This window comes from Malaclemys terrapin, chromosome 15, assembly GCF_027887155.1.
Source record: "Malaclemys terrapin pileata isolate rMalTer1 chromosome 15, rMalTer1.hap1, whole genome shotgun sequence".
NCBI lineage: Eukaryota > Metazoa > Chordata > Testudines > Emydidae > Malaclemys > Malaclemys terrapin.
The window spans coordinates 9,983,572-10,009,022 of record NC_071519.1 but is presented as its reverse complement, the minus strand read 5'-3'; the positions used below and the strand labels follow the sequence as shown (position 1 = coordinate 10,009,022).

The 25,451-nt window shown below is 47.8% G+C and overlaps 1 protein-coding gene across 5 annotated transcripts; it reads left to right on the top strand.

Moving 5' to 3' along the window:
• The first annotated feature begins 181 nt into the window (after window positions 1–181).
• On the top strand, window positions 182–25,451 carry LOC128823036 (zinc finger protein OZF-like). Of its 5 annotated transcripts, none has more exons than XM_054005065.1 (4): window positions 182–316; window positions 4,350–4,476; window positions 6,259–6,485; window positions 16,795–23,470. In XM_054005065.1, the coding sequence occupies exons 3-4, from the start codon at window positions 6,356–6,358 to the stop codon at window positions 18,156–18,158; spliced, it is 1,494 nt and encodes a 497-aa protein (XP_053861040.1). In that variant the 5' UTR covers window positions 182–316; window positions 4,350–4,476; window positions 6,259–6,355; the 3' UTR covers window positions 18,159–23,470. The 5 variants fall into 5 exon arrangements, 4 of the variants coding, with proteins under 4 accessions (XP_053861040.1, XP_053861039.1, XP_053861042.1 ...); XM_054005064.1 differs by having other exon boundaries at window positions 16,792–23,470; XR_008441636.1 differs by lacking the exons at window positions 6,259–6,485; window positions 16,795–23,470 and adding an exon at window positions 23,736–25,451.

The window sequence follows — 25,451 nt, the reverse complement described above, 5'->3', positions numbered from 1 at the left end:
CCCTGGGTGGCGGCAGCAGCTGTGGGGCTGGCAAAGGGGAGGGGCAGCCCCCGCCGGAGCCAGTGCTGACGTGCTCCGCCCCAGCCAGCGCTGCAGCAGCGGGCTGTGATTTACAGGGCACAGGAAGGGGCTGGAGCAGCTGGGAGCGGTGGGTGCCGGGAGGAAGGAGGCAGGAGCCGGGAGCACAAAGCGCGGAGAACATCAGACACTGGGGCGAGTCTGTGCTGGGGAGGGGTGCCCGGTATTAACCCCTCCCTGCCCGGCCGCGGGGGGGACAAGCCCCCCCGGACTCTGCCCGCATCCACTCCGGAGCCAGGTAATGGACAGAGCCCGTGGGAACGTGCTGGGGGGCAGGAAAGTGACTCTCTGCCCAAGGGAACCTGGGGGCATTAAATCTCCCAGCCCCCCCCCCCCCCCCCCGGAATCGGCCCCCTTGCTGCTAATGCACCCGTGGGCAGGACCGGAGCTGCATTAAAGCAGGTGCCCAGGGCAGGATCTGCTCCTGGTGGGGAACGAGGTCCCCTAGTTCTCAAATATCAATGTAACGTCTCAAATGTGTTGTTTTTGTCCCCTCCACCTTCTCAATATGCGGCTCATGGACCTGGCTTAGGTGGGAGACTCTTGCCCTGAGTCATTCCCCAAAGGAGAAGGGGATTAGTTGAGTGCAGCTTGCGCCTGGCTCTGGGGTGGAGACAAAGGGGTGATTTTCTGCCAGCAACAGGGCATGGAAGGGGCACAGGAGGGGAAGGGAGGAGCAAGGGTCCCCCATGTGTCCAGCCCCAGGTGACCCAGTCACAGCGGCTGTATTCTCACCCGCCCCAAACAACTCCCCCCCTCGCCTCCCTCCCGCTGCCAGTCACCCTCTGCGGCCCCATCCCTGCTCTCACGTAGCCCTTCCTGCGCCAAGCCCTCTGCTTCCCCTCTCAAAGCAGCTTTTCAAAGGGCACCTTGCTGCCCATGGGGGGTGAGGGATCCAGGACTGTTTATTGAACATTCATCTTAAAATCCCTTCCAATGAGCCCACTTCTCCCCTCCACTCTTTCTTTAATTTGGATATAAAATCCCCTCCCATCTCGGTGTTTTTCCCTCTCGTATCATCAGCATTTTATCAAAATACATCCCAATTTTTGACCTGTTTTGTCTGCGTCCCATTTTTTGACCTGTTTTGTCTGCACATCTCAAAGAGTGCTCTAAAATGCCCTAAAAACGGGCCCTTATTTCTCTTACTACTTTAAGATGTTGACGTTTTTCCATCTCTAACTACACCTCTACCTCTATATAACGCTGTCCTCGGGAGCCAAAAAATCTTACCGCGTTATAGGTGAAACCGCGTTATTTAAACTTGCTTTGATCCACCGGAGTGCGCAGCCCCGCCCCACCGGAGCGTTGCTTTACCGCGTTATATCCGAATTCGTGTTCTATCGGGTCGCGTTATATCGGGATAGAGGTGTATAAAATAGGAACATAAAATCTCAGCTTTCCCCTTCACGTTCTTTAATCTGGACCTAAAGTCCTTGCAAATGTGGCCCCTTTCCCGTGATCAAGTACGGATGTGAAATTCACGCTATTAGCTCGTTAGCTATTAACTGTTCCTGTAAGCGCTCAGACAGTTTGCCACTTCCGTTTAATGTGTGAAAAGTGACTTGTGGTTCAGATTTCCACCCCTTTCTCTTCCATTACAGAACATGCGTCTGAAATCTCAGGGTTTGCCTCGTTCCACCTAATTCCCAGCTGTCACTTAAAAATCCTCAGGCGTGGAGGTGGTTAATTGTGACAACATCTGCTTTTTCGGACGGAACCTGTTGCCCCGAGACGGTCTCCAGATTCGGGGGGTTAAATTGTCCCCTGATCAACTTGCTTCTCATTTGAGAATCGTTTAAAATGGTCGTTGAAATAGACTTGCCCCCTATTTAATATGCATTACAGCCAGAGGCCTGCCCTTTTCGATAGGGGGATCAGTGTCTGCCAGCTGCTAAGAGGACAGTCAGCTGGACTCTTTGCTTTTCCCCAGATGGCACAATCCGAGGCGTTCTCGCCTCAGTGGGCTGCCCTGTGTGGAACTGGTACCTTGCAGTGCCCGAGCATCTCCATGTTACCCTCACGTTCTCCTCACCATTTTCACCGGACGTACCCCCACCCTCCATGTGATGAATGGTCTCCCATCAGGGGCTCCTTTCCCCAACACCGAGATGCAGCCGCTTCTGGGGTGGGTGCCTGGTGGCCATTACTGGCCAGTGACGGGCATGGAAACACCATAAATATTTCTGGTTCCTCTGTTCTCCTGTTCACGCAGCATCCTCCCTCTGCCTGTGTGATTGGCCAGCAACGGGTGGGGATAACTTTCTATCCACTTACAAAGTCGGATATGAAATCACCACCGGTTTTGCTTCTCTTCCCACTTCAAAACTGTAAGAACGTCACATGTTTGGAAGGCAAATGGGTGCCTGGAATCCTTATCCTAGATATCGGGGGAGGTGGGAAGAGGGTCACCCCCCCCCCCCCCGACATGGAAGTGTTTAAAGGATTCTGACGTCATCCCTCCACGTTTCTGGTCTCATCTATGGCGTCTCTCCCTCTGGGTCTGCAGCCCCTTTCTCGCGCCACGGGCGGCTGCTGCTGCTGCTTCATGACTCCGCCCCCTGGCCGGGCGCAGACTTTCCCCAGCAGCCCTCTCTGTTGCCCGTTTCCTGGCTTTATAGCCCCAAGCCAGCTCTTCCCCCTCACTCAGGCCCTTGGCCAGCCAATTCCTCTGAGCTGCGGCCTGTTGGGTGAATTAGCCCCCGCCCAGGCTACATTAACCTACGTACATTGGCGGGGTGCAGACGAACCTTCAGACCTGTGTTAATCAGGTGCTGCTAGAAAGGACAAGGAGTGACTCCCGATTAACACGGGATAAATGAGAGCAGCAGCTGTCCCTGTGCGCAGGTGGTTTCATTAGCTGCTCCCAGAGAGCTAAAGGAGGGAAGCTGCTCAAACGCTCTGTCCCCCTATGCTCAGGATATCGGGGTTCGGCTTCTTGGGTCACACGCTGCAGCCTCCGTTGTGATCTGGGAGACCCGGCTTAGGAGCTGCTGCTGCTCCCCCAGCGGGGGCTCTGCTAAGCAGAGCGAGGCCTTCACTAAAGTTCCCTCTGGGCCAGCTAAGGGGAGGACGTTCTCCAGCCCCGTTGCAACTAAATCGTGAGCCAGAGAGACCTCAGGGAAGGTGCTGGGTCTGGGCACGAAAGTGACTTTGCTCCCTCAGCCCCTCGTCTCTCCTCCCATTAGCGATTGCAGGAGCCGATCCGGCCACGGGAGAGCCACCAACTCCCAAATGGGACTTTCCCAGCCAGAGGGGGAGAGACTGAAGGGGGGCGGTGGGAGAAATAAGTGGGGGGAGCAGTTGGCCGGTCTCTGGCCTGCCCAGACACATTTCTTGCAGAATCCCTGGGTGGATTCACCTTCTGTGAACAAGGTGAGCAGAGAGAGAGAGGAAAAGCCAGTTCCTGGTTCTCCCTGGGGACCGTGTCGGGGGGAATCCCCCCCAATGTGACTTCTGTACTTTTCTAATGGTTGGTTCAGAGGTCACGGGTTAAAAACCTCTGGGTGGGAGAGGCCAGGTCCGCATTGTAACAAAGCGACCACGTGTTTTCTCAGCCCGGAATCGGCGAAACGGTGGGGTGGGAGGGGCCATGGGTGTCCCAGAGCCAGCTAAGGTCAGGATTATCAGGAGATTGCTGGCGGGTTCCTGCTAGAGGAAGAAGGGCAGTAAATACATAGGACGACGCAGCTTCTGGAGATGGGAGGGGGCAGGAAATGCCCAGGGTGGAGAAAGGGAGAGGAACAAGGTGCGAGAAACCATCTGGGACTTGTTTAAATTGGGGCCTAGCTTCTAGGAAAGGCTTCGCGGGCTCTGGGATTAATATTCCCTAATTTGTGGAACAGGAAACAGGACCCCTGGACTGGGTAGAGAAAATGGCCCAGACCCCCAGTGCTGGAGGCTGACCCGACTAACCAGCAGCTGCGGTGAGATATGAAGGGGGCACCCACCAGTGAGGCTAAGGGGAGATGCCCCATCCCCTCGCATCCAGCTGCTGGCAGTGGAATTCGTACCAGGGGGCTCTCCGTGGACCCTGCTGGGGGCTCTAAACCACGGTCGGAGGCTAGTGGGTTTGTGAGGAATATGAAGACACTGCCCCTGTTTATCTGCTGGGGGAGACCAGGGGCTCTCTCTTTCTCCCCACACCTGATCTCCGCAGAGTGGGGGTGGGACTCTGACTGTGATCCACCCAGAGCTTCCATTTGATTGGTTTCTTTCCCCCATGAATAGTGGGGCAGCAGGTACTGAGTGTGGGACTCTTGCTCTTTCAGGGGCCGGTGACCTTCAAGGAGGTGGCTGTGTATTTCACCAGGGAAGAGGGGGCTCTGCTGGACCCCGTTCAGAGAGCCCTCTGCAGAGCCGTTATGCAGAAGAACTATGAGAATGTGACCTCGCTGGGTAAGGATCCCCGTCCCCTCGGTTCTTAGAAGGGGAAATGAAAAGTTAAGGTTCGCAACACCCCACAATATAACCTTAACTCTGCCCTGTTTCAGCAACATGCCAGTGACCCGCACGCTAATGCTCTGCCCGACCCTGCTACAGAGCACACTGGGAACAGAGCACAAGTGCGGTACAGTCTAACAGCTTCTCTTTGCTAAGGCAAAATTTAGGGTTAGGTAGTGAATAGAAACTTCCCACCCCTGGCCTGCACTCAAACACTGAGTCTGCTGCACACAGTCCATCATAGACTTTCAACATGTTACTAAGCCCGTCACCCTTTGGATATTAGGAAAACTTTTTCACTAGGAGGGTGGTGAAGCACTGGAATGGGTTCCTAGGGAGGTGGTGGAATCTCCATTCTTAGAGGTTTTTAAGGCCCGGCTTGCCAAAGCCCTGGCTGGGATGATTTAGTTGGGGTTGGTCCTGCTTTGAGCAGGGGGGTTGGACTAGATGACCTCCTGAGGTCTCTTCCAACCCTGATCTTCTATGAATGCCTCCACTTACCCTCAAGACCACCAGCATGTCTGCCACCAGACCGCTGACAATCCCCCTGGGCAAGAACTCCCCCTTGTGTATCTTCACTGGCACGGCCTATAACGCTGAAATGAGGTTCCCATGCACCTTCCTTTGTATCACAGCCACAGCTCTGCCAAGCTGCTCCAACTAATCCTTCCACCATCCAGTTACAGCTACAGCTGACCCAGTGCATACAGCTGCAGGGCATGCGGATAAATGCTGGGATTCCCGTCTGTGAACACAACACAAACAATGGCACCTTCTCTTAGTCCTTCCTCCTATTCATGATAGATTCATGGAATTTAAAGCCGGAAGGGACTAGGTCATATAGTCTGGTGTCCTGTACAATACAGCCATAGAATTTCGTCCAGTTACGGCTGCATTCAGCTGAATACCTTGTGTATGACTAAATCCTACTGAAGGCTTCAATCGCTGGAGAAGCCACCTCTTCTTCCCTGGTAGTTTGTTAACCTTTGCACTGCCCTTCCTGAACTCTTCTGAGTGGTTCTTACCAGCTGCAGTGCTAGCAGACGGGGGAGCAGAGTTAAGGTGGCATGGCGTACTTTTCATCTCCTGGTTTTCAGAGGTTTTTTGTTCAGACCCAGTTGTCGGTGGGCAGGATCGAACCGGGGAACCTCTGGAGCTTAGGGCATGAGCTGAAAGCAATTAAGCCATTAAGCAAACTCCTTAATCTCTCTCGTTAATTGGTATCGGTGCCACGACATGGGCCGGAACACCACACCCAGAAGGCGTATGGGTTACGGTACCACTCGGCAACCTCAACTCTGCATTAATGTAGCTATGGGGCACTTTGTTTTTTAATGGACTTTTTTGCCCCTGTTAACTGTGTCTATACAAGAGGGGGGAAGGATAGCTCAGTGGTTTGAGCATTGGCTTGCTAAACCTAGAGTTGGGAGTTCAATCCTTGAGGGGGCCATTTAGGGATCTAGGGTGACATCTGCTGGCATACCCACATCAGTTAGGGATGTGGGTTTTCAAGAACGTTGAAATATTGCTTTTCATCTGGAAATGTTGATATTAGGGCAAAACTTCCAGAAGAAACTCCTGCCTATCCCCTGTTGTCTGGAAGTTGACGGGGGTATGGCTCAGACTCAACAGCATACACCCTGGAGCAAACCAATCTTTGTGACAGTGGATTGCCGGGAACCTCTGGCGATTAACAGCCTTAATCTCGCTGCATTTCATGTCCTTCTGCCTCCTCAGGTTTCCTCGTCAATCTGAAATTGCAAACGATACAGTTATAAACTCTTTCAGTGCTGCTTTCCCAAAGAGGCGGTGGGTGCCCTGTACTCTGAGATAAATGCTAAGGGACTGCGATCAGTCAGGACAATTTCAACCGTTGTTTCAGCCTGAGGCCTGCACAGAAAATATTATCCGAGCAACCCTGCTCTGCACTCCCCTGGTGCGCAGTGAATTGCAAGACAATCCGAGTAAGCATGTGGATTTTAGAGTCGTTAGAATATTTGGCTTTTAAACAGAAAGCAATGCTGAACTTAACTATAGCTAGGCTAGGCAGAATGAGATTTTTATTTTTAATACTTTGGATAATATCAATGTTTATTTTTAAGCTTTTTTCCCCAATTTTTATCAATTTAATGTTTCGCGGTTGCTCAAAACGGTGGGTTTTAAGCATATTTTTTCAGTTTTTATCGTAAGAACAGCCTTACTGGTCAAACCAACGGTCCATCTAGCCTGGTATCCTCTCTTCCGACTGTGGCCCGTATCAGAGATTGAGAGGGAAGGTACAGGATAGTTGGAGTGATCGACACATCTTCCCCTCCTGGCTTCTGGCAGTCAGAAGTGTAGGGTTACCTCTAGCATGGGGTTGTATCCCTGACAATCTTGGCTAATAGCCATTGATGGATCTATCCTCCATGAACTTCTCTAGCTCTTTTTTAAGCCAGTTATACTTTTGGCCAACACAACATCCCATGAGAATGAGCTCCACAGGTTAATTGTGTGGGGAAAAAAATACTTTTGTTTGTATTAAACATGCTACCTATTAATTTTGTCAGGTGACCTCTGGTTTTGGTATTGGAGGAAAGGGTAATTAACACTTATAGACTCATAGGACTGGAAGGGACGTCGAGAGGTCATCTAGTCCCATCCCCTGCACTCATGGCAGGACTAGGTATGATCTAGACCATCCCTGACAGGTGTCTGTCCAGCCTGCTCTTAAAAATCTCCAATGATGGAACTTCTCTGTTCACTTTCTCCACACCATTCATGATTGCATAGACCTCTATCATATCCCCCCTTAGTCACCTCTTTTTTTTAAGAGTATGTGTTATTTTTGCACTGTAGTGTAGACTCTTACTACACTGATGGAGAGGTGGTATCTTAGTTGAAAGAATTCTTCCATAGACCCAGCAGTGTCTACACTGGGGCTTAGGTCAGCTTAATTACATTGCACAGGGTGTGACATTTTCACAGGCTTCAGTGATGTCATTAAGGCAGCCTAAATTTGTGTAGACCATCCCTAAATCGAACAGCTCAAATATATATTTTTAATCTCTCCTCAGACGGAAGCCGTTCCATACCCCTCATCATTTTTGTTGCCCTTTTCTGAACCTTTTCCAAGTCCAATAGATCTTTTTTGAGATGGGGCGACCACATCTGCTCGCAGTATTCAAGATGTGGGTGTACCATGGATTTATATAGAGGCAACATGATATTTTCTGTCTTATTATCTATCCCTTTCTTAATGATTCCCAGCATTCTGTTCACTGTTTTGACTGTTGCTGCATCTCGAGTGGATGTTTTCAGAGAACTATCCACAGTGACTCCAAGATCCCGCTCTTGAGTGGTAACAGCTAATTTAGACCCCGTCATTTTATATGTATAGCTGGGATTAATTTTTTCAATGTGCATCACTTTGCCCTTACCAGTTTTGAATTTCATCTGCTATTTTGTTGCCCAGTCACCCAGTTTTGTGAGATCCCTTTGTAACTCTTCGCAGTCTGCTTTGGACTTAACTCTTGAGGTTTTGGGGTTGTTGGTTTTTTTTTGCCGCCTCACTGTTTCCCCATTTTTCCAGATCGTTTATGAATATGTTGAACAGCTCTGGTCCCAGTGCAGATCCTTGGGGAACCCCACCATTTAACTCTCTCCATTGTGAAAACTATTTATTCCTACCCTTTGATTTTCTGCCCTTTAACCAGTTACTGATCCATGAGAGGACCTTCCCTCTTATCACATGACAGCTTACTTTGCTTAAGAGCCTTTGGTGAGGGACCTTAGCATAGGGACAATTCACAAGCTAAAACAAAAGATAATCTAACGTGTTTCCTTCCGATTAGCCTATTATATCCATACCTCATGACATATCAAGCACTTTGTTTCAACCATTGTATTATTTCGACTTCTTGTATTTGTATACAAGTCTTTCTAGATTTTTGTCAATATTCAGTTGCTTTCCTTCATATGTTCTGTTTAAAGGGGATTATTTTTCATTTGACTGTTCCTCGCTAGCTCCTATCTGTATGTTACCAACTTCTTTCGTATCTTCTTTACTGACATATAAACATCCCCCTTTAATAAACTCAACCTTAAGAGATGTCTTTGTCCGAACTATGTGCTCCTCCACACCTGTTGACTTTCCCACACCCCTTAATTTAAAAAAAAAATCCTCTACTATCTTTTCTGAATTTGAAGTGGCAGCAATCAGGTTCCATTTTGATTTCTTTGGAGTTCTTCCACCGTTCCTAATAAACTGAAATTCCCTCCTCCCTACACCATTGTCTGATCCACACATCAAGAGTTTTCAGTTCTGCTCTCTTACCAGCCCTGTGCATGGAACAGGAACCATTTCAGAGAATACTGCCATAGAAGTCCTGGACTTTAAATGATTTTAAATGGTTATCTAGGGAGGTGGTGGAATCTTCCTTAGAGGTTATTAAGGCTGGACTAGATGACCTCCTGAGGTTCCTTCCAACCCTGATATTCTATGATTCTAAGGTCAGGCTTGACAAAACCCTGGCTGGGATGATTTAGTTGGGGATTGGTCCTGCTTTGAGCAGGGGGTTGGACTAGATGACCTCCTAAGGTCCCTTCCAACCCTGATAGTCTATGATTCACATTTTCACAGTTTCAGAAAATTATGCGGGGGAGGGGAGAGGCCAGACAATTATTTTATGACCACAGAGGTCAATATTGGAAAAAGTGACTGTTAAAACACAAATAGTCAACATCCCATGTCAAACTATACCAAGTAAATAGCCTTACATCGAATCCTAATAAGTTCTCAAGCAGCATTTTTTTTCTTATTTTGCCTATCTGGAAATATAGATGATTTATCAATAGAAATATTTTCCCATCAGTATGTGAATGTACGGTGCAATCAGTGTTCATCAGTATTTACCGATTAAAAATCGAATCTTTCCAAGCCTAACTATAACCGATCTGCCCATCTGCTAGAACAACTTCACAAGTGCATGAGGGTGGGACCATCTGCTGACAGGAGACCATGTGAAGTTCCTCTCCAGGATTCCTTGGGAGAAGGGAGGGCAGGAAGCAGTGGGAGAGAAGAAGATGATGGGGAGCTGGTGCTCATGAGGTGCCACATAACAGGGAGAGGTCTTAAGCACCAACGGCTCTTAAGAAAAGTAAGCTGTCATGGAATAAGAGGGAAGGTCCTCTCATGGATCGGTAACTGGTTAAAAGAGAGGAAACAAGGGTAGGAATAAATGGTCCATTTTCAGAATGGAGAGAGGTAAATAGTGGTGTCCCCCAGGGATCTGTACTGGGACCAGTCCTGTTCAACATATTCATAAACAATCTGGGAAAAGGGCTAACAGTGAGGTGGCAACATTTGATACAACATTACTCCACATAGTTATGTCCCAGGCAGACTGTGAAGAGCTCCAACAGGATCTTTCAAAACTGGGTGATTGGGCACCAAAATGTCAGATGAAATTCAATGTTGATAAATGCAAAGTAACGCACATTCGAAAACATAATCCCAATTATACATATACAATGGTGGGGTGTAAATTAACTGTTACCACTCAAGAAAGAGATTTTGGAGTCATTGTGGATAGTTCTCTGAAATCGTCCACTCAAGGTGCAGCGGCAGTCAAAAAAGCGAACAGAATTTTGGGAATCATTAAGAAAGGGATAGATAATAAGACAGAAAAATATCATGTTGCCTCTATATAAATCCATGGTACACCCACATCTTGAATACTGCGAGCAGATGTGGTCGCCCCATCTCAAAAAAGATCTATCATGAAATGAATAGGCAGCAGGTTTAAAACAAAAAAGGAAGTATTTCTTCATACAACGCACAGTCAATCTGTGGAACTCTTTGCCAGAGGATGTTGTGAAGGCCAAGACTATAACAGGGTTCAAAAAAGAGGTTTTTTTCACACCCCGTGAGTGACAAGTTTCGTTGACATAAGTGCTCGTGAAGACATGGCCTGAGTCCCTCTATTTCCCTGTTTCCCTATCTGAATCTCTCTGCCTTGGGAAGCAGCCAACTGAAAGCCCAGGTGGTTCGTAACCTAGTCCCTTTGTCAAAAAAAGGGGGTTCCAAAAACCCTTTCTGTAAGCTGACTGGCGCAAGGTGGCAAAATACACTATCAGGTCAGGCATCATCTCTTCACAGCTCTTAGGTGTTTACCAAGAGGTGGCTTTCTGCTTGTTTTTTTTACAACCCCCTAAACCAACATATTCATGAATGTGTTTTTCTATGGAGCAGGAGGTAGCCCTTCCCTCTGAGAAGATGTATGTGTGTGTGTGGGGGGGGGGGTAGTGATATCTGGAGGAGAAGACAAGGGATGGTTGAGGGATAGATGAAGCCGGATGGTTGAGGGACAGATTCATAGACTCATAGACTCTAAGGTCAGAAGGGACCACTATGATCATCTGGTCTGACCCCCTGCATGCTGCAGGCCACAAAACCCTTCCCTGGACTCTGCCGTTGAAGTCCCCAATCCTGTGTTTTAGTGACTTCAATCGGCAGAGACCCTCCTGCTAGAGATCCCTGCCCCATGCTGCGGAGGAAGGCGAAAAACCTCCAGAGGCTCAGCCAATTTACCCTGGAGGAAAATTCCTTCCCGACCCCAAATATGGCGATCAGTAAGACCCCGAGCATGTAGGCAAGAGTCTCTAGCCTGACCCTTGTTGGCCATTATACTATTTACCCACCATTGCTTGGTTTTCCTTGGCTACTATGTTTTACCATTAAACCATTCCCTCCATAAACTTATCTAACTTAATCTTAAAACCAGACAGGTCCGTCGCCCCCACCGTTTCCCTCGGAAGGCCGTTCCAATATTTCACCCCTCTGACAGTCAGAAACCTTTGTCTAATTTCAAGCCTGAACTTCCCCACGGCCAGTTTATATCCATTCGTTCTCGTGTCCACATTAGTACTAAGCTGGAATAGTTCCTCTCCCTCCCTTGTATTTATCCCTTTGATATATTTAAAGATAGCAATCATATCCCCCCTCAGCCTTCGCTTTGTCAGACTAAACAACCCAAGCTCCTCTAGTCTCCTTTCATACGACAGGTTTTCCATTCCTCTGATCATCCTAGTGGTCCTTCTCTGCACCCGTTCCAGTTTGAGTTCATCCTTTTTAAACATGGGAGACCAGAACTGCACACAGTACTCCAAATGAGGTCTCACCAGCGCCTTATACAACGGAAGCAGGACCTTCTTATCCCTACTAGATATACCTCGCCTAATGCATCCCAAGACAGCATTGGCTTTTTTCACCGCCACGTCACATTGTCGACTCATAGTCATCCTGTGGTCTACAAGGACCCCTAGGTCCTTCTCCTCTTCCGTTACTTCTAACCAATGCGTCCCCAGCTTGTAACTAAAATTCTTGTTAGTTATCCCCAAGTGCATCACCTTACACTTTTCACTATTAAATTTCATCCTATTTCTGATACTCCAATTCACAAGCTCATTCAAGTCTCCCTGCAGAATATCCCGATCCTCCTCCGAATTTGCAACTCCTCCCACCTTCGTATCATCCGCAAACTTTATCAGCCCACTCCTGCAATCGGTTCCGAGGTCAGTTATAAATAGATTAAATAAAATGGATCCCAAAACCGAACCTTGAGGCACTCCACTAGTAACCTCCCTCCAACCTGACAGTTCACCCTTCAATACGACCCGCTGCATTCTCCCCATTAACCAATTCCTTATCCACCTCTGGATTTTCATATCGATCCCCATGTTTTCCAGTTTAACCAATAATTCCTCGTGGGGTACAGTATCAAACGCTTTACTGAAATCCAGGTATATTAGGTCCACCGCATTTCCCTTATCTAATAAGTCCGTTACTTTCTCAAAGAAGGAGATCAGATTCGTTTGGCACGATCTGCCCTTCGTAAAACCATGTTGTAATTTATCGCAATTGCCATTAACCTCAAGGTCCTCAACTAGTTTCTCTTTCAGAATTTTCTCTAACACCTTGCACACTACAGATGTTAGACTAACAGGCCTGTAGTTACCCGGATCACTTTTTTTCCCTTTCTTGAAAATAGGAACCACGTTAGCTATTCTCCAGTCTAACGGGATCACCCCTGAGTTTACAGATTCATTAAATATTATCGCTAATGGGCCTGCTATTTCCCGTGCCAATTCCTTCAATATTCTCGGATGAAGATCGTCCGGTCCTCCCGACTTAGTCCCATTAAGGTGTTCAAGTTTTGTTTCTACCTCGGATACGGTAATCCCCCATCCTGTATGCCCCTCTGTAATGGTGCTAGTTTCCCTAATACCTTCATTGGCCTCATTAAACACCGATGCAAAATATTCATTGAGATATTGCGCCATGCCTAGATTATCTTTAATCTCCTCTCCGGCTATAGTCTTCAGCGGTCCCACTTCTTCTTTCTTTGCTTTCTTCCTATTTATATGGCTGTAAAACCTTTTACTATTGCTTTTAATTCCCCTCGCTAGGTCCAACTCTACACGGCCTTTGGCCTTTCTCACTCTATCTCTACATTCTCTGACTTCACTAAGGTAAGTTTCCTTACTGATCCCTCCCCTCTTCCACTCTTTGTACGCTTTCTGTTTTTTCCTAATCGCTCCTTTGAGTTGGTCGCTCATCCAGCTCGGTCTAAATCTCTTGCTTAGTAATCTTTTTCCCTTTTTGGGGATACAGGCCTCTGACAGCTCATGCATCTTTAACTTAAAGTAATCCCAGGCTTCTTCTGCCTTTAGATCCCTTAATACGTTTGCCCAATCCACTTCCTTTACCAGTCCCCTTAATTTGTTAAAATTGGCCTTTTTAAAATTATAAACCCTAGTCTTTGACTTAATTCTGTTACTCCTTCCATTTAGTTTAAACCGAATTAGCTCGTGATCACTGGAGCCCAAGTTGTCCCCCACTACCACTTCCTCAACGAGGTCCTCACTAGTCACCAGAATCAAATCTAAAATGGCCTCCCCCCTCGTCGGTTCAGCTACCACTTGATGAAGGAATTGATCCGCAAGCACATCTAGGAACATCTGAGCCCTATTATTGCTACTAGTGTTTGTTCCCCAATCTATATCCGGGAAGTTAAAGTCCCCCATAATTATACAGTTTCTATTAATATTTACTTCTCTAAACACATTAAATAGTTCCTTATCCATATCCTGGGTCGATCCCGGCGGTCTATAGCACACCCCAAGCACTATCCCCGGAGAGGCTCTAGTAGTCTTTTTACCCAGTGTGAGTATCGCCCAGACGGACTCTGTTATCTATTCCATCCACTATTATTTCTTTACAGCTTATTTCACTATTGACATACAATGCCACCCCCCCCCCCTTTACCTTTGTTCCGGTCTTTCCTAAACAGTGCATACCCCTCCATACCTGCGTTCCAGTCGTGACTGCCATTCCACCACGTTTCAGTTATTCCTACGATATCCGGTTTCAATTCTTGGACCAAGAGCTCCAATTCCTCCATTTTATTACCTAGGCTTCTCGCATTGGTGTACAAACAGCCTAATGTATGTCGTTTAGCCTGTCTCCCATTAGTAGCACTGTATGTTGCGGGCCTCTTTGTGTTCGTCCCCCCTGTCCCTCCTATGTCCAATCTCATCTCCCCGGCTATGTCTCCTCTTATTTCACTCAGCTTTTCAATACTGGAATCTGGTGTGGAGATTAACTGTGCATCTCCCAACCGTCTCCCCAAACTTCCTAGTTTAAAGCTCTTTTGATAAGATGAGCCAATCTCCCTCCCAGAAGTCTATTTCCTTCCCTACTCAGGTGAAGCCCATCCCTCGAGAACAGGTGTCTGTCCCCGAAAGCCTCCCAGTGGCCATACATCCCAAAGCCCTCCTTATAGCACCACTCTCTTAGCCAACTATTTATTCTCACAATCCTATCAGCCCTTTGCTGCCCTTCCCTTGGAACAGGCAGAATCCCACTAAAGATAATCTGAGCCTCTATCTCCTTGAGCGTCTTCCCCAGTCTGGCATAATCTCCCTTGATTCTCTCTAACGAGAACCTAGCCGTGTCATTCGTTCCCACACGAAGGATTATCAAGGGGTTCTTACCTGCTCCTTTTAGGATCCTTTTCAACCGCAGGTCCACATCGCGTATCTTTGCGCCCGGTAGACAGCACACCCTTCTGTTCTCCGGGTCCGCCCTGGTCACAGGCCTGTCCAATCTCCTCAGTAAAGAGTCTCCAATTACATACACCTGCCGTCGCCTGGCAACAGTGCGATCTAGTAATCTAGTCTCTGATCCCTCTAGTCCTGACCTGTGTCTGTTCCTATCTTCCCTTATGCTCCCCCTTATGCCTTCCTGAATCCTCCGGGGGCCCAGAATTGGTGCTGTCTCCATCAACTCCTCCCCTCTCTCTCTTGGACTAGCTGCTCTTCTCTTCTTCCTCACCCTCCCACCTTCAGTCACTACCTGCTGCCCGTCCACCTCACTATCCAAACACTCGAACCTATTCCTGAGTTCTATTCCCCCCTCACTGGCCCTTCTTTTCCTTGGCCTGCTTCTCACAGTCACATGCTTCCACTTCCCTTGTTCTCCCCCTTCCATTCCCCTCTCGCTGTTTTCTACTACTGCCTTCTTCTGCACCCTAGAGCATTCCCCTCCAACCCCGCCTTGCCTATCCTCCATCAGCTGCTCAACCCCCCGTCTAAACTCCACCAGGGTCTCTACCTGCATCTCCAGCCCCCTAATCTTTTCCTCCAGTAACACTATAAGGCGACACTTCATACACACATACCTTTGTTCCAGGTCCCCTGCTAGGACTATATACATACCACAGCTCCCACATGCCGCCATCTGCATTCTGTCTGCTGCTGCTGCTTGGCTCATGTCTGCTGCAGTCTCTGCCCACAGCACCTGGGGTACCAGAGCACATACACCGAACCGCGCCCTCCTGCCTCCCCCTTTACCTCCCCCTGCAAACTCCCTCTCAAACTCCCCTGTTAGCCGCCCTGTTTGCTGCCTCCGGTGCCGCTGCTTGCAGATGGAGAGAAACAGAGAGACAGTGAGTAAACTGAGAGAAACAGGGAGAGGGAAGAAGGCCAGCTAGAGGGAAACTGGGACAGAGAAATTCCAAGAGTAAGCAGAGAGACTGAAATGGAGCAGGACAGACAGACATGCAGCGAAAAGTCCTTTTAGTTTAAAGCTGGCTCGTCAAGTCAGTCCATGTTTGACAGCCGTCTTCCTGAGCATCCATTCCTGTCTATTCCTGACCGTCGGTTCCAGTTGTCTCTTATCACTGATTCGCATGGTCCCAGAGAGCCTCAACAGGACTGCCAATGGGTCTGGTCTAACGTTCACCCCGATGACCAAGCGTCACTGGAGTTGAGTCTGTCTCTTCAGGAAGTCACGAGGGGCACTCAAGGCTCAAAGACTGACTTGGGCGTTACACCGCACCCAGTGAGATATTTGGGGAAAAGAGGAACCTATGAGATAATCGCCTGTGCATACCGAGATAGATATATTTCTTTATTTGGAGGGTTATAGTTAAGTACACTCAGTAGTAAGTTTTATAGGGTGTATTATATGTATATATGTACCTTTTTTATTATATATATTCATCTATTTAATGTAATTGTAGAATCAAGTTCCATTTATTCTAGTTTCGATAAAATCCCCATTATGTTGTTTTGGACAATGAGTTGTATTATTTCAGCTACCCTTAAATAACCTTTTATCCCTGTGTAACACATCTCCGCCAGAAAAATGACACCACCGCTGGGCTGAAACGTTAATAAATCTTGGCTGGAGGCTTGGAGAGGGGGTGATTGGTCCTGCTTTGAGCAGGGGGTTGGAATAGATGACCTCCTGAGGTCCCTTCGAACCGTGATATTCTATGATTCTAAGGTCAGGCTTGACAAAGCCCTGGCTGGGATGATTTAGTTGGGGTTGGTCCTGCTTTGAGCAGGGGGTTGGACTAGATGACCTCCTGAGGTCCCTTCCAACCCTGATACTCTGAGTCTATGACCCTTGGATATATTTTAAATTACAACCCAATAACCCTACTCGGAGAGCTCTGTTTACGTTGACATGCCTAGTTTAAATACCTGTTAGTCACAGACTTCAAAGCACAAATGTTGCGAGTATGTATAATTTCACTATAGTACGTATAGTTTGCAATACTATTATTGGTTAGTGCGTTGGTCATTTTCAAATGATACCCCACAAGGCATATTGTCTGCCAAAAAAATCATGGCAGTCGTGTGTAGGGTGTGAAGAGCCGGGTGCTTAGGGTCATCCTCTCCCCTTTTCCATTCCTGTTTCTGAGGTTTCTCTCTCTGTCCCAGCAGGTGATGGGATGGTGAGTGAGAATGAGGAGCAGAACCCTCAGCAGGAAGACGCTGAGCACGTGGAAGCATATGGGGCGTTATCGCAAAGATCTGAAGGGAATGTGTCCATGAGTTGTGGGCAGGGAAAAGGTTGTGAGACTCAGCACAGGCCAGAAAGGGAGCAGGGAACTGAGCCAAGGGAGAAAGAGGGTAATTGTCAGGGAAGTCACAAGGAAACCACAGCCCAGCAGAGCATCCCCACAAGTGAGAGAGACCACACACGCCCTGAGTGGGGAGAAAACGTCGGTAACCCTTCGGCTGTTCTTCGACACGAGAGAATCTGCGACAGAGAGCCATCCCACCAATGCGGTGAGTGCGGGAAAACCTTCCATCGGAACGCGCACCTGATTCGCCATCAGAGAGTGCACACGGGAAACCGACCCTTTAAATGCTTGGAATGTGGGAAAAGCTTCAGCGTGAGCTCCAACCTGATCACCCACCAGACCATTCACACGGGCAATCGGCCCTTTTCGTGCTCCGAGTGTGGGAAGAGCTTCAACAGACGCTCAAACCTTATTACGCACTGGAGAATTCACATGGGAAAGAAGCCCTTTACATGCTCAGAATGTGGGAAAAGCTTCACGGACAGCTCCAACCTTATCAGGCACCAGAGAACCCACACGGGGGAGAGACCCTATGAATGCTGCGAGTGCGGGAAAAGCTTCACTGACAGCTCCGATCTTATCCGGCACCAGCGAACCCACACAGGGGAGCGACCCTATGAATGCTGCGAGTGCGGGAAAAGCTTCAGTCGGAGCTCCACCCTTATTCGGCATCAGAGGATCCACACGGGAGAGACGCCCTATAAGTGCTGCGAATGCGGGAAAAGCTTCAGCGTGAGCTCAAACCTTATTACACATTGGCGAATTCACACGGGGCATCGGCCCTTTACCTGTTCCGACTGCGGGAAAAGTTTCACTGACAGTTCCAACCTTACTCAGCATCAGAGAATACACATGGGAGAGAACCCCTATAGATGCGCCGAGTGCGGGAAAAGCTTCACTCAGAGCTCGGCCCTTATTGCGCATCAGAGGATCCACACGGGAGAGCGCCCCTACGAATGCTGCGAGTGCGGGAAAACCTTCAGTGTTAGCTCAGCCCTTGTTGCGCATCAGAGACTCCACACGGGGGAGAGACCCTATAAATGCTCGGAGTGCGGGAAAAGCTTCAGTGTGAGCTCAACCCTCATCATACATCAGAGAATCCACACAGGGGAAAGGCCCTATCGATGCTCGGAGTGTGGGAAAAGCTTTAATCAGAGCTCACACCTGGTTAGACACCAGAGTCTCCACAGGGGAGATAAGCACCATAAAAACCTTGTCTAAGGCTGTCCAAAAAAAAAAAAGGTTTTTAATATTTTTCTAATTCCCACATAGTGACCTTTAAGGCTCTTTGCGGTGTTTGCATCACTGTGGTCCCGCAGCTCCCCCCAGAAGAGTAACACACTGTTGGAGTGAATCCCTTGGTCCTTTCTATCCGCTCCTTCGGCCTCAGTCATGAGAATGTATGTCCCTCCTACCGGGAATGTCCATCAGCCCCAGGTAGGGGAGATGGGATGCCATCATCTTATAGAATCATAGAATATTAGGATTGGAAGAGACCTCAGGAGAAATTGGAGAGGGTCCAGAGAAGAGCAACAAGAATGATTAAAGGTCTTGAGAACATGACCTATGAAGGAAGGCTGAAAAAATTGGGTTTGTTTAGTTTGGAAAAGAGGAGACTGAGAGGGGACATGATAGCAGTTTTCAGGTATCTAAAGGGGTGTCATAAGGAGGAGGGAGAAAACTTGTTCACCTTAGCCTCTAAGGATAGAACAAGAAGCAATGGGCTTAAACTGCAACAAGGGAGGTTTAGGTTGGACATTAGGAAAAAGTTCCTAACTGGTAGGGTGGTTAAACATTGGAATAAATTGCCTAGGGAGGTTGTGGAATCTCCATCTCTGGAGATATTTAAGAGTAGGTTAGATAAATGTCTATCAGGGATGGTCTAGACAGTATTTGGTCCTGCCATGAGGGCAGGGGACTGGACTCAATGACCTCTCGAGGTCCCTTCCAGTCCTAGAATCTATTAATCTAGTCCAACCCCCTGCTCAAAGCAGGACCAACCCCAACTAAATCATTCCAGGCAGGGCTTTGTCAAGCTGGGCCTTAAAAACCTCTAAGGAAGGAGATTCCACCACATCCCTAGGGAACCCATTCCAGTGCTTCACCACCCTCCTAGTGAAATAGTGTTTCCTAATATCCAACCCTGACCTCCCCCATTGCAACTTTGCTTGCTACATTGAAGTAAAATCTAGCTGGGCCTTGGCTCCTCTGGGATTTTCCCAGGGGTTAGCTAGCTTGAGGTAGCTATCCTCATGTAAAAAGACAACTATATTTGCAGTGCTGACGTAGGCCAGATATAATGGTCAGGGTTAACTAAGATATTTCCCCTTGACCGGTCCTAATCTACACCACCTTCTAGTCTAGACAAAACTCCGAGCATCACATTTCGACTTTTACTCCCATTAGCAGAGCAATTGGTAGAGTCACCGAGTTCCCCCTTTGGTGACCGATTGTCTCATTCCTGGTTGCCCTGGGTTGTATTGAACAGCAGCTCTTGTTCCTACCATTTTTCTCATTTAAAAATATACTTAAATATAACAAAGATCTGGAGCAGGGAGAGGATTAAAGTGTCATTTCAGCTGCCATGACACCGGAAGGGTATAGAGTGTGCTTGATGGATTCCCTCCTTTTCCATTACCGTTCAATCCCCCCTCAACCCAGCAGTTAGCTTCTGTGTGAACCACAATGAAGCGTAACCTCCCCACATTTTACCCTTCCACCTCCCAAAGAGTCATGTGACACAGTCTTCTCGGTTCTCCGTGCTGAGGAATCACAATTCGATCTTAAACCAGACTCAGTAGGGCTGGAGATGAAAGTGTCAGAGACCCGGAGGGGGGATTGAATGGATCACAAAACCACAGAGTGATGGGTTTTCATCCCTCTATCTCCTGGCAAAGCTTTTTCTGGGCTGTTTCCAGATGAGAAGACTGGATGTTCTAGTGTCCTCGAAAGGGGGAAAACGTTTTGTAAATAACTTGACTCAGTAATAATGAAGTGGGGCTGCCTGAAGCAGGTTTGAATGGATGAGAGGAGACTGCAGTGTGCGAATCTGTTCTCCTGATTTTTGAGTTTGCAGCTGTAACCTGCTTTGGAATTTCATTTTACATGAAACTGAAAGTGTCCGTGATGTGGATTTTTCTCTCTTGCCTGAAGCCCATTCAGTCGCATAACTGGATGTTAGTTTTGGTTGCCAGGACGTAGCTCAGATTTGGGGACTTGGAGACAAAGAACCATGTGCTAAAATGGTCATTTCTTCCTTTATTTTTGCTTTTCCCTGCTCCTTCACAATGACATGGAGGAAGCTCACGTGCAATTTCAGTCCACCATTCAAGATAATTGAGTCCCACAATTGGGCTGCTCCATCAATAGAGAACTAAAGGAGGGTACTTAATTACCGCCAATCAGCGTGAGTTTATGGAAAACAGATCCTGTCAAACTAACTTGATAATTTTTTTGTTGAGGTTACAAGTTTGGTTGATGAAGATAATAATATTGATCTAAAATACGTAACTTCGATAGGGCATTTGACGTGACACCACAAGATATTTTGATTAAAAAACTAGAATGCTATAATATGAACATGGCACTGTAACGATGCTGGTTCTGGCGGGACCCAACTGAGAGTGCCAATTCAGGACCAATTGCTTAGAGCAGGGCAGTTACAGCCCAAGGCTGGGGTTCCTTTGCACACCAAGGCAAACCAAACCAGCCAAACGGAGAAGACTTTGATCTCACCCCACTGGCTAACCACAAGTCACACAAGCAATTCCCTTAGACACTCCAGTTTCCCAATATCACCACCAGGGCCACTCGTTATGGGGACAAATGATTATGAAAACCAATACCCCAGTAAAAGAAAAAAGGTTCTTTTGATCCCCAAGGACCAAGCCCCAGACCCAGGTCAAGATACAAGTTAGATCTCATCCACAAATCACGCTGTTGCCAATTCTTTAGAATCTAAAATCTAAAGGTTTATTCATAAAAGGGAAAAGATCTAGATGAGAGCTAGAATTCATTAAATTGAATCAATTACATACAGTAATGGCAAAGTTCTTGGTTCAGGCTTGTAGCAGTGGTGGAATAAACTTCAGGTTCAAATCAAGTCTCTGGAACATCCCCAGCTGGGATGGGTCATCAGTCCTTTGTTCAAAGCTTCAGTTTATAGCAAAGTCCCTCCAGAGGTAAGAAGCAGGACTGAAGACAAGATGGAGATGAGGCATCAGCCTTTTATAGTCTGCTTCAGGTGTAAGGACACCTCTTTGTTCTTACTGTGGAAAATTACAGCAAAATGGAGTCTGGAGTCACACGGGCAAGTCCCTGCATACTTTGCTGAGTCTCAAGGGATATCTGCCTTCTCTCAATGGGTCTATTGTATAGCTGATGGTCCTTAATGGGTCATCAAGCAGGCTAGGCAGAGCTAACACCAACTTGTCTGGGGTGTCACCCAGAAGCAGAGCACAAGTTTGAAATACAGATAGGATAGAGCCAATATTCATAACTTCAACTACAAAAATGATACATGCATACAGCTAGCATAATCATAACCAGCAAATCATAACCTTTGTACAATATTTCCTGCAAATATATAACAGTGGTTGCAACAGTGATCTATACGGTTACAGATTATGTTAATAACGTCACAGGCACATATTACATGGATTAAAAACAGGCTAACAAATAGGTCCCAACATGTAATTATAAAAGGGGAATCGCCATCAATTGGGTCTGTTTCCAATGGGGCCCAACATGGATGTGGTGTTGGCCGGACGCTAATTAACATTTTTATTAGTGAGCTGGAGGAAAACATGAAATCATCTCTGATAAAGTTTGCAGATGACAAAGAATTGGGGGAGTGGTCAATACAGAAGAGGACAGGTCACTGATTCAGCGCGATCTGGATCGCTTAGTAAACTGGGCCCAAGCAAACAATGTGTGTTTTAATACAACTGCATGTGAATGTATGCCTCTAGGAACAAAGAATGGAGGCCATATGTACAGCATGAGGGACTCTATCCTGGGAAGCAGTGATTCTGGAAGAGATTTCGGGGTCGTGGTGGATAATCAGCTGACCATGAGCTCCCAGTGTGATGCTGTGGCCAAAAAAGCTAATCATCAAATCGTAGGACTGGAAGGGACCTCGAGAGGTCATCTAGTCCAGTCCCCTGCACTCAAGGCAGGACTAAGTATTATCTAGACCATCCCTGACAGGTGTTTGTCCAGCCTGCTCTTAAAAATCCCCAATGATGGAGATTCCACAACCTCCCTAGGCAATTTATTCCAGTGCTTAACCACTGACAGTTAGGAAGTTTTTCCTAATGTCCAACCTAAACCTCCCTTTCTGCAATTTAAGCCCATTGCTTCTGGTCCTATTCTCAGAGGTTAAGAACAACAATTTTTCTCCCTCTTCCTTGTAGCAACCTTTTATGTACTTAAAAACTGTGATCATGTCCCCTCTCAGTCTTCTCCAAAGTAAACAAACCCAGTTTTTTCAATCTTCCCTCATGGGTCATGTTTTCTAGGCCTTTAATCATTTTTGTTGCTCTTCTCTGGACTTTCTCCAATTTGTCCACATCTTTCCTGAAATGTGGCACCCAGAACTGGACACACTACTCCAGTTGAGGCCTAATCAGTGCGGAGTAGAGCAGAATCACTTCTCGTGTCTTGCTTACAATACTCCTGCAAATACATCCCAGAATGATACTTGCTTTTTTTGCAACAGTGTAACTCTGTTGACTCATATTTAGCTTGTGATCCACTGTGACCCCCAGGTCCCTTTCCACAGTACTCCTTCCTAGGCAGTCATTTCCCATTTTGTATGTGTGCAACTGATTGTTCCTTCCTAAGTGAAGTACTTTGCATTTGTCCGTGTTGAATTTCATCCTATTGACTTCGGACCATTTCTCCAGTTTGTTCAGATCATTTTGAATTTTAATCCTCTTCTCCAAAGCACTTGCAACCCCTCCCAGCTTGGTATCCTCCGCAAAATTTATAATGTGAACCTGCATTGCATCAATATGGGACTCTTGAGTAGTAGGCGAGGGATTATTTTATTTCTTTATTTAGCACTGGTGAAACCACTTCTGGATACTCTCGTGCCCACCAGTCAAGAAGGATGTTGGTAAATTGGAGAGGAGGCGGAGAAGAGTCACACGAGTGATTAAAGGATTAGAAAACAGGTCTTGTAGTGGTAGACTCAAGGAGTTCAATCTATTTAGGTGAACAAAGAGAAGTTAAGGGGGGACTTGCTTACAGTCCATAAGTAGATCATGGGGAACGAATCTTTAATAAAGGTCTCTTCGGTCCAGCCGAGAAAGGTCTAACTGGATCCAGCGGCTGAGGGTTGAAGCGAAACCCTGAAGAGTGTTAATAAGGTGTATGTTTTAAATAGCGAGGGTAGTTAACCATTAGAACAATGTTTTCTCTGCCACGATTTTTACCTTAAGAATAAAGTAGGTTTGCTTAGAAAGAACTGTGTGGTAACTTCTATCCATAGCACCCATGGAAAATGAATAGTAGGTGCTTAGCACCCACCAGCAGGCCCCACCAATCAGCTCCTTCCCTTCCCATCCCCCCTCCCCCCAGTGCCTCCTGCCTGCTGCAGATCAGCGGTGGGCAGGAGGCGCTGGGGGAGAGGGGTGGGGGGCGAGGGCAGAGTGGGGGTGGGAAGAGGCGGGCAGGGGGTGGGCCTTGGGGAAGGGGTGGAGTGGGGGCGGGGCCTGGGGAGTAGCAGGGGGCCGTGCACCCCCAGGGAAATGAGAAAGTCAGTGCCTTGAGTCCTGTGATGATTTTGTCTTAAAGTGCCAGTGAGAAGAGAGAGACACATGGACAGAGACATCCAACCCGTGACGGGGAGATGTAGAAGACTGAACAAACATATTCCCACTCGCCTGGGTGGTAGAAAAATGATCCAATATAGCCCCTAAGAGCTGGGTGGGAGTAGCCTTCAGCGGCCCTGGAACGTGCATGGGGCATATCAAAAGGGCCTTCGAACAGATGCTTTTCCCCTGGGCGGGTTGGGTCCGGGGAGCACGGCTTTGGCCAGCCCGGGGGTCCTCCAGCCGAGGGGGGAGTGGGGGCTGGTTTAAAGACTTCCAAGTTACAGAGAACCCACCATTCGCACTAGTTTAAACCTGCAAGTGACCCATGCCCCACGCTGCAGAGGAAGGTGAAAAAAAACCCCCCCAGGGTCTCTGCCAATCTAACCTAGGCGAAAACTCCTTCCCATCCCCAAATATGGCGATCGAGTAGACCACGCACATGTGGGCAAGACCCAGCAGCCAGACACCTGGGAAAGAATTCTCTGTAGTAACTCAGAGCCCTCCCCATCTAGTGTCCCATCACCGGCCTTTGGAAATATTTGCTGCTAGCAGTCGCAGATCGACTACATGCCATTATGGGCAGTCCCATCCTACCAATCCCTCCATAAAGGTATCGAGCTCAGGCTTGAAACCAGTTCGTTTTTTTGCCCCCACTGCTCCCCTTGGAGCACCAGAACGTCCCGCCTCTGCCCGCTGGGCATGTTACAAGTGCAGCAAAAGGGGATGCAGTCCCGAGGCACTGCCGTGCCAAACACACCCACCCTGAAACCGAACCGAATGATCATTTTTAAACGCCGGCCCCAGCTCGTTGTAAATTGCCAGGTGCTGCCGGACCCATCGCCTGCAGCCTCCTCTCCCCGGGCGTTTCTGCAGCGATGGTAGATGTACCCGGCACCGACGAAGCTGAGGGGTTTTTTTCACTGCTGCTGTAAGCCCTTCCTGTCCTGCGTGCGGGAAGCGGTGTGGTTGAGTTTATACTCAGGAGAGTGCTGTAGGCGACAGCAGCTCCAGCTCCCAGCCCCTCCTGAGCCAGACCGTGCTCAATTCCACAGGGTGACCCCCCTCTCCCCACCGGAGTTCAGGGAGACCCCCTTCTCTTCTGTCCCTGTGATAAATGAAGGGGGAGAGCTCAGTTTTATGGACGCCCAGCCAGCCCGTTAGCTATAAAATCCCTCTGAGTCCCTGCTCTCTGCTTGCTTTACCTGTAAAGGGTTAAAAAGTCTCCCTACATAGGTAAAAGGAAAGGGAGTGGGCACATGACCAAAAGAGCCAATGAGAGGGTTAGAACTTTTTAAAATGGGGAGGGGAAACATCCCCTTTGTGTGTGGTGTTGTTCCCCGGGAAAGAAGGGAACAGGCCAGCAGTTGTGTTGTGAAACGCTTTAAGCCGGGTACGATCATAGATCAGATCCTGCCTAGAACTACTCATCTGCAACCCCCAGATATGTAAGTAGATCAGGAAAGTTTAGAAAGACGCGATTGGGTTTAGCTCTGTTTATTTCTCATGGCTTGTGGACTCCTCTGTGCTAACCCCAGGTGCTTTTGTTTGCTTGTAACCTTTAAGCTGGACCTCAAGAGAGCTATTTTGGGTGCTTAATTTTTAGAATTGCTCTTTTAAAATCGAGCAAAAGCCGAAGTTCCAGATGTATTTTCTTTCTTTTTGTGTGTAATAAAATTTACCTTTTTTAAGAACAGAA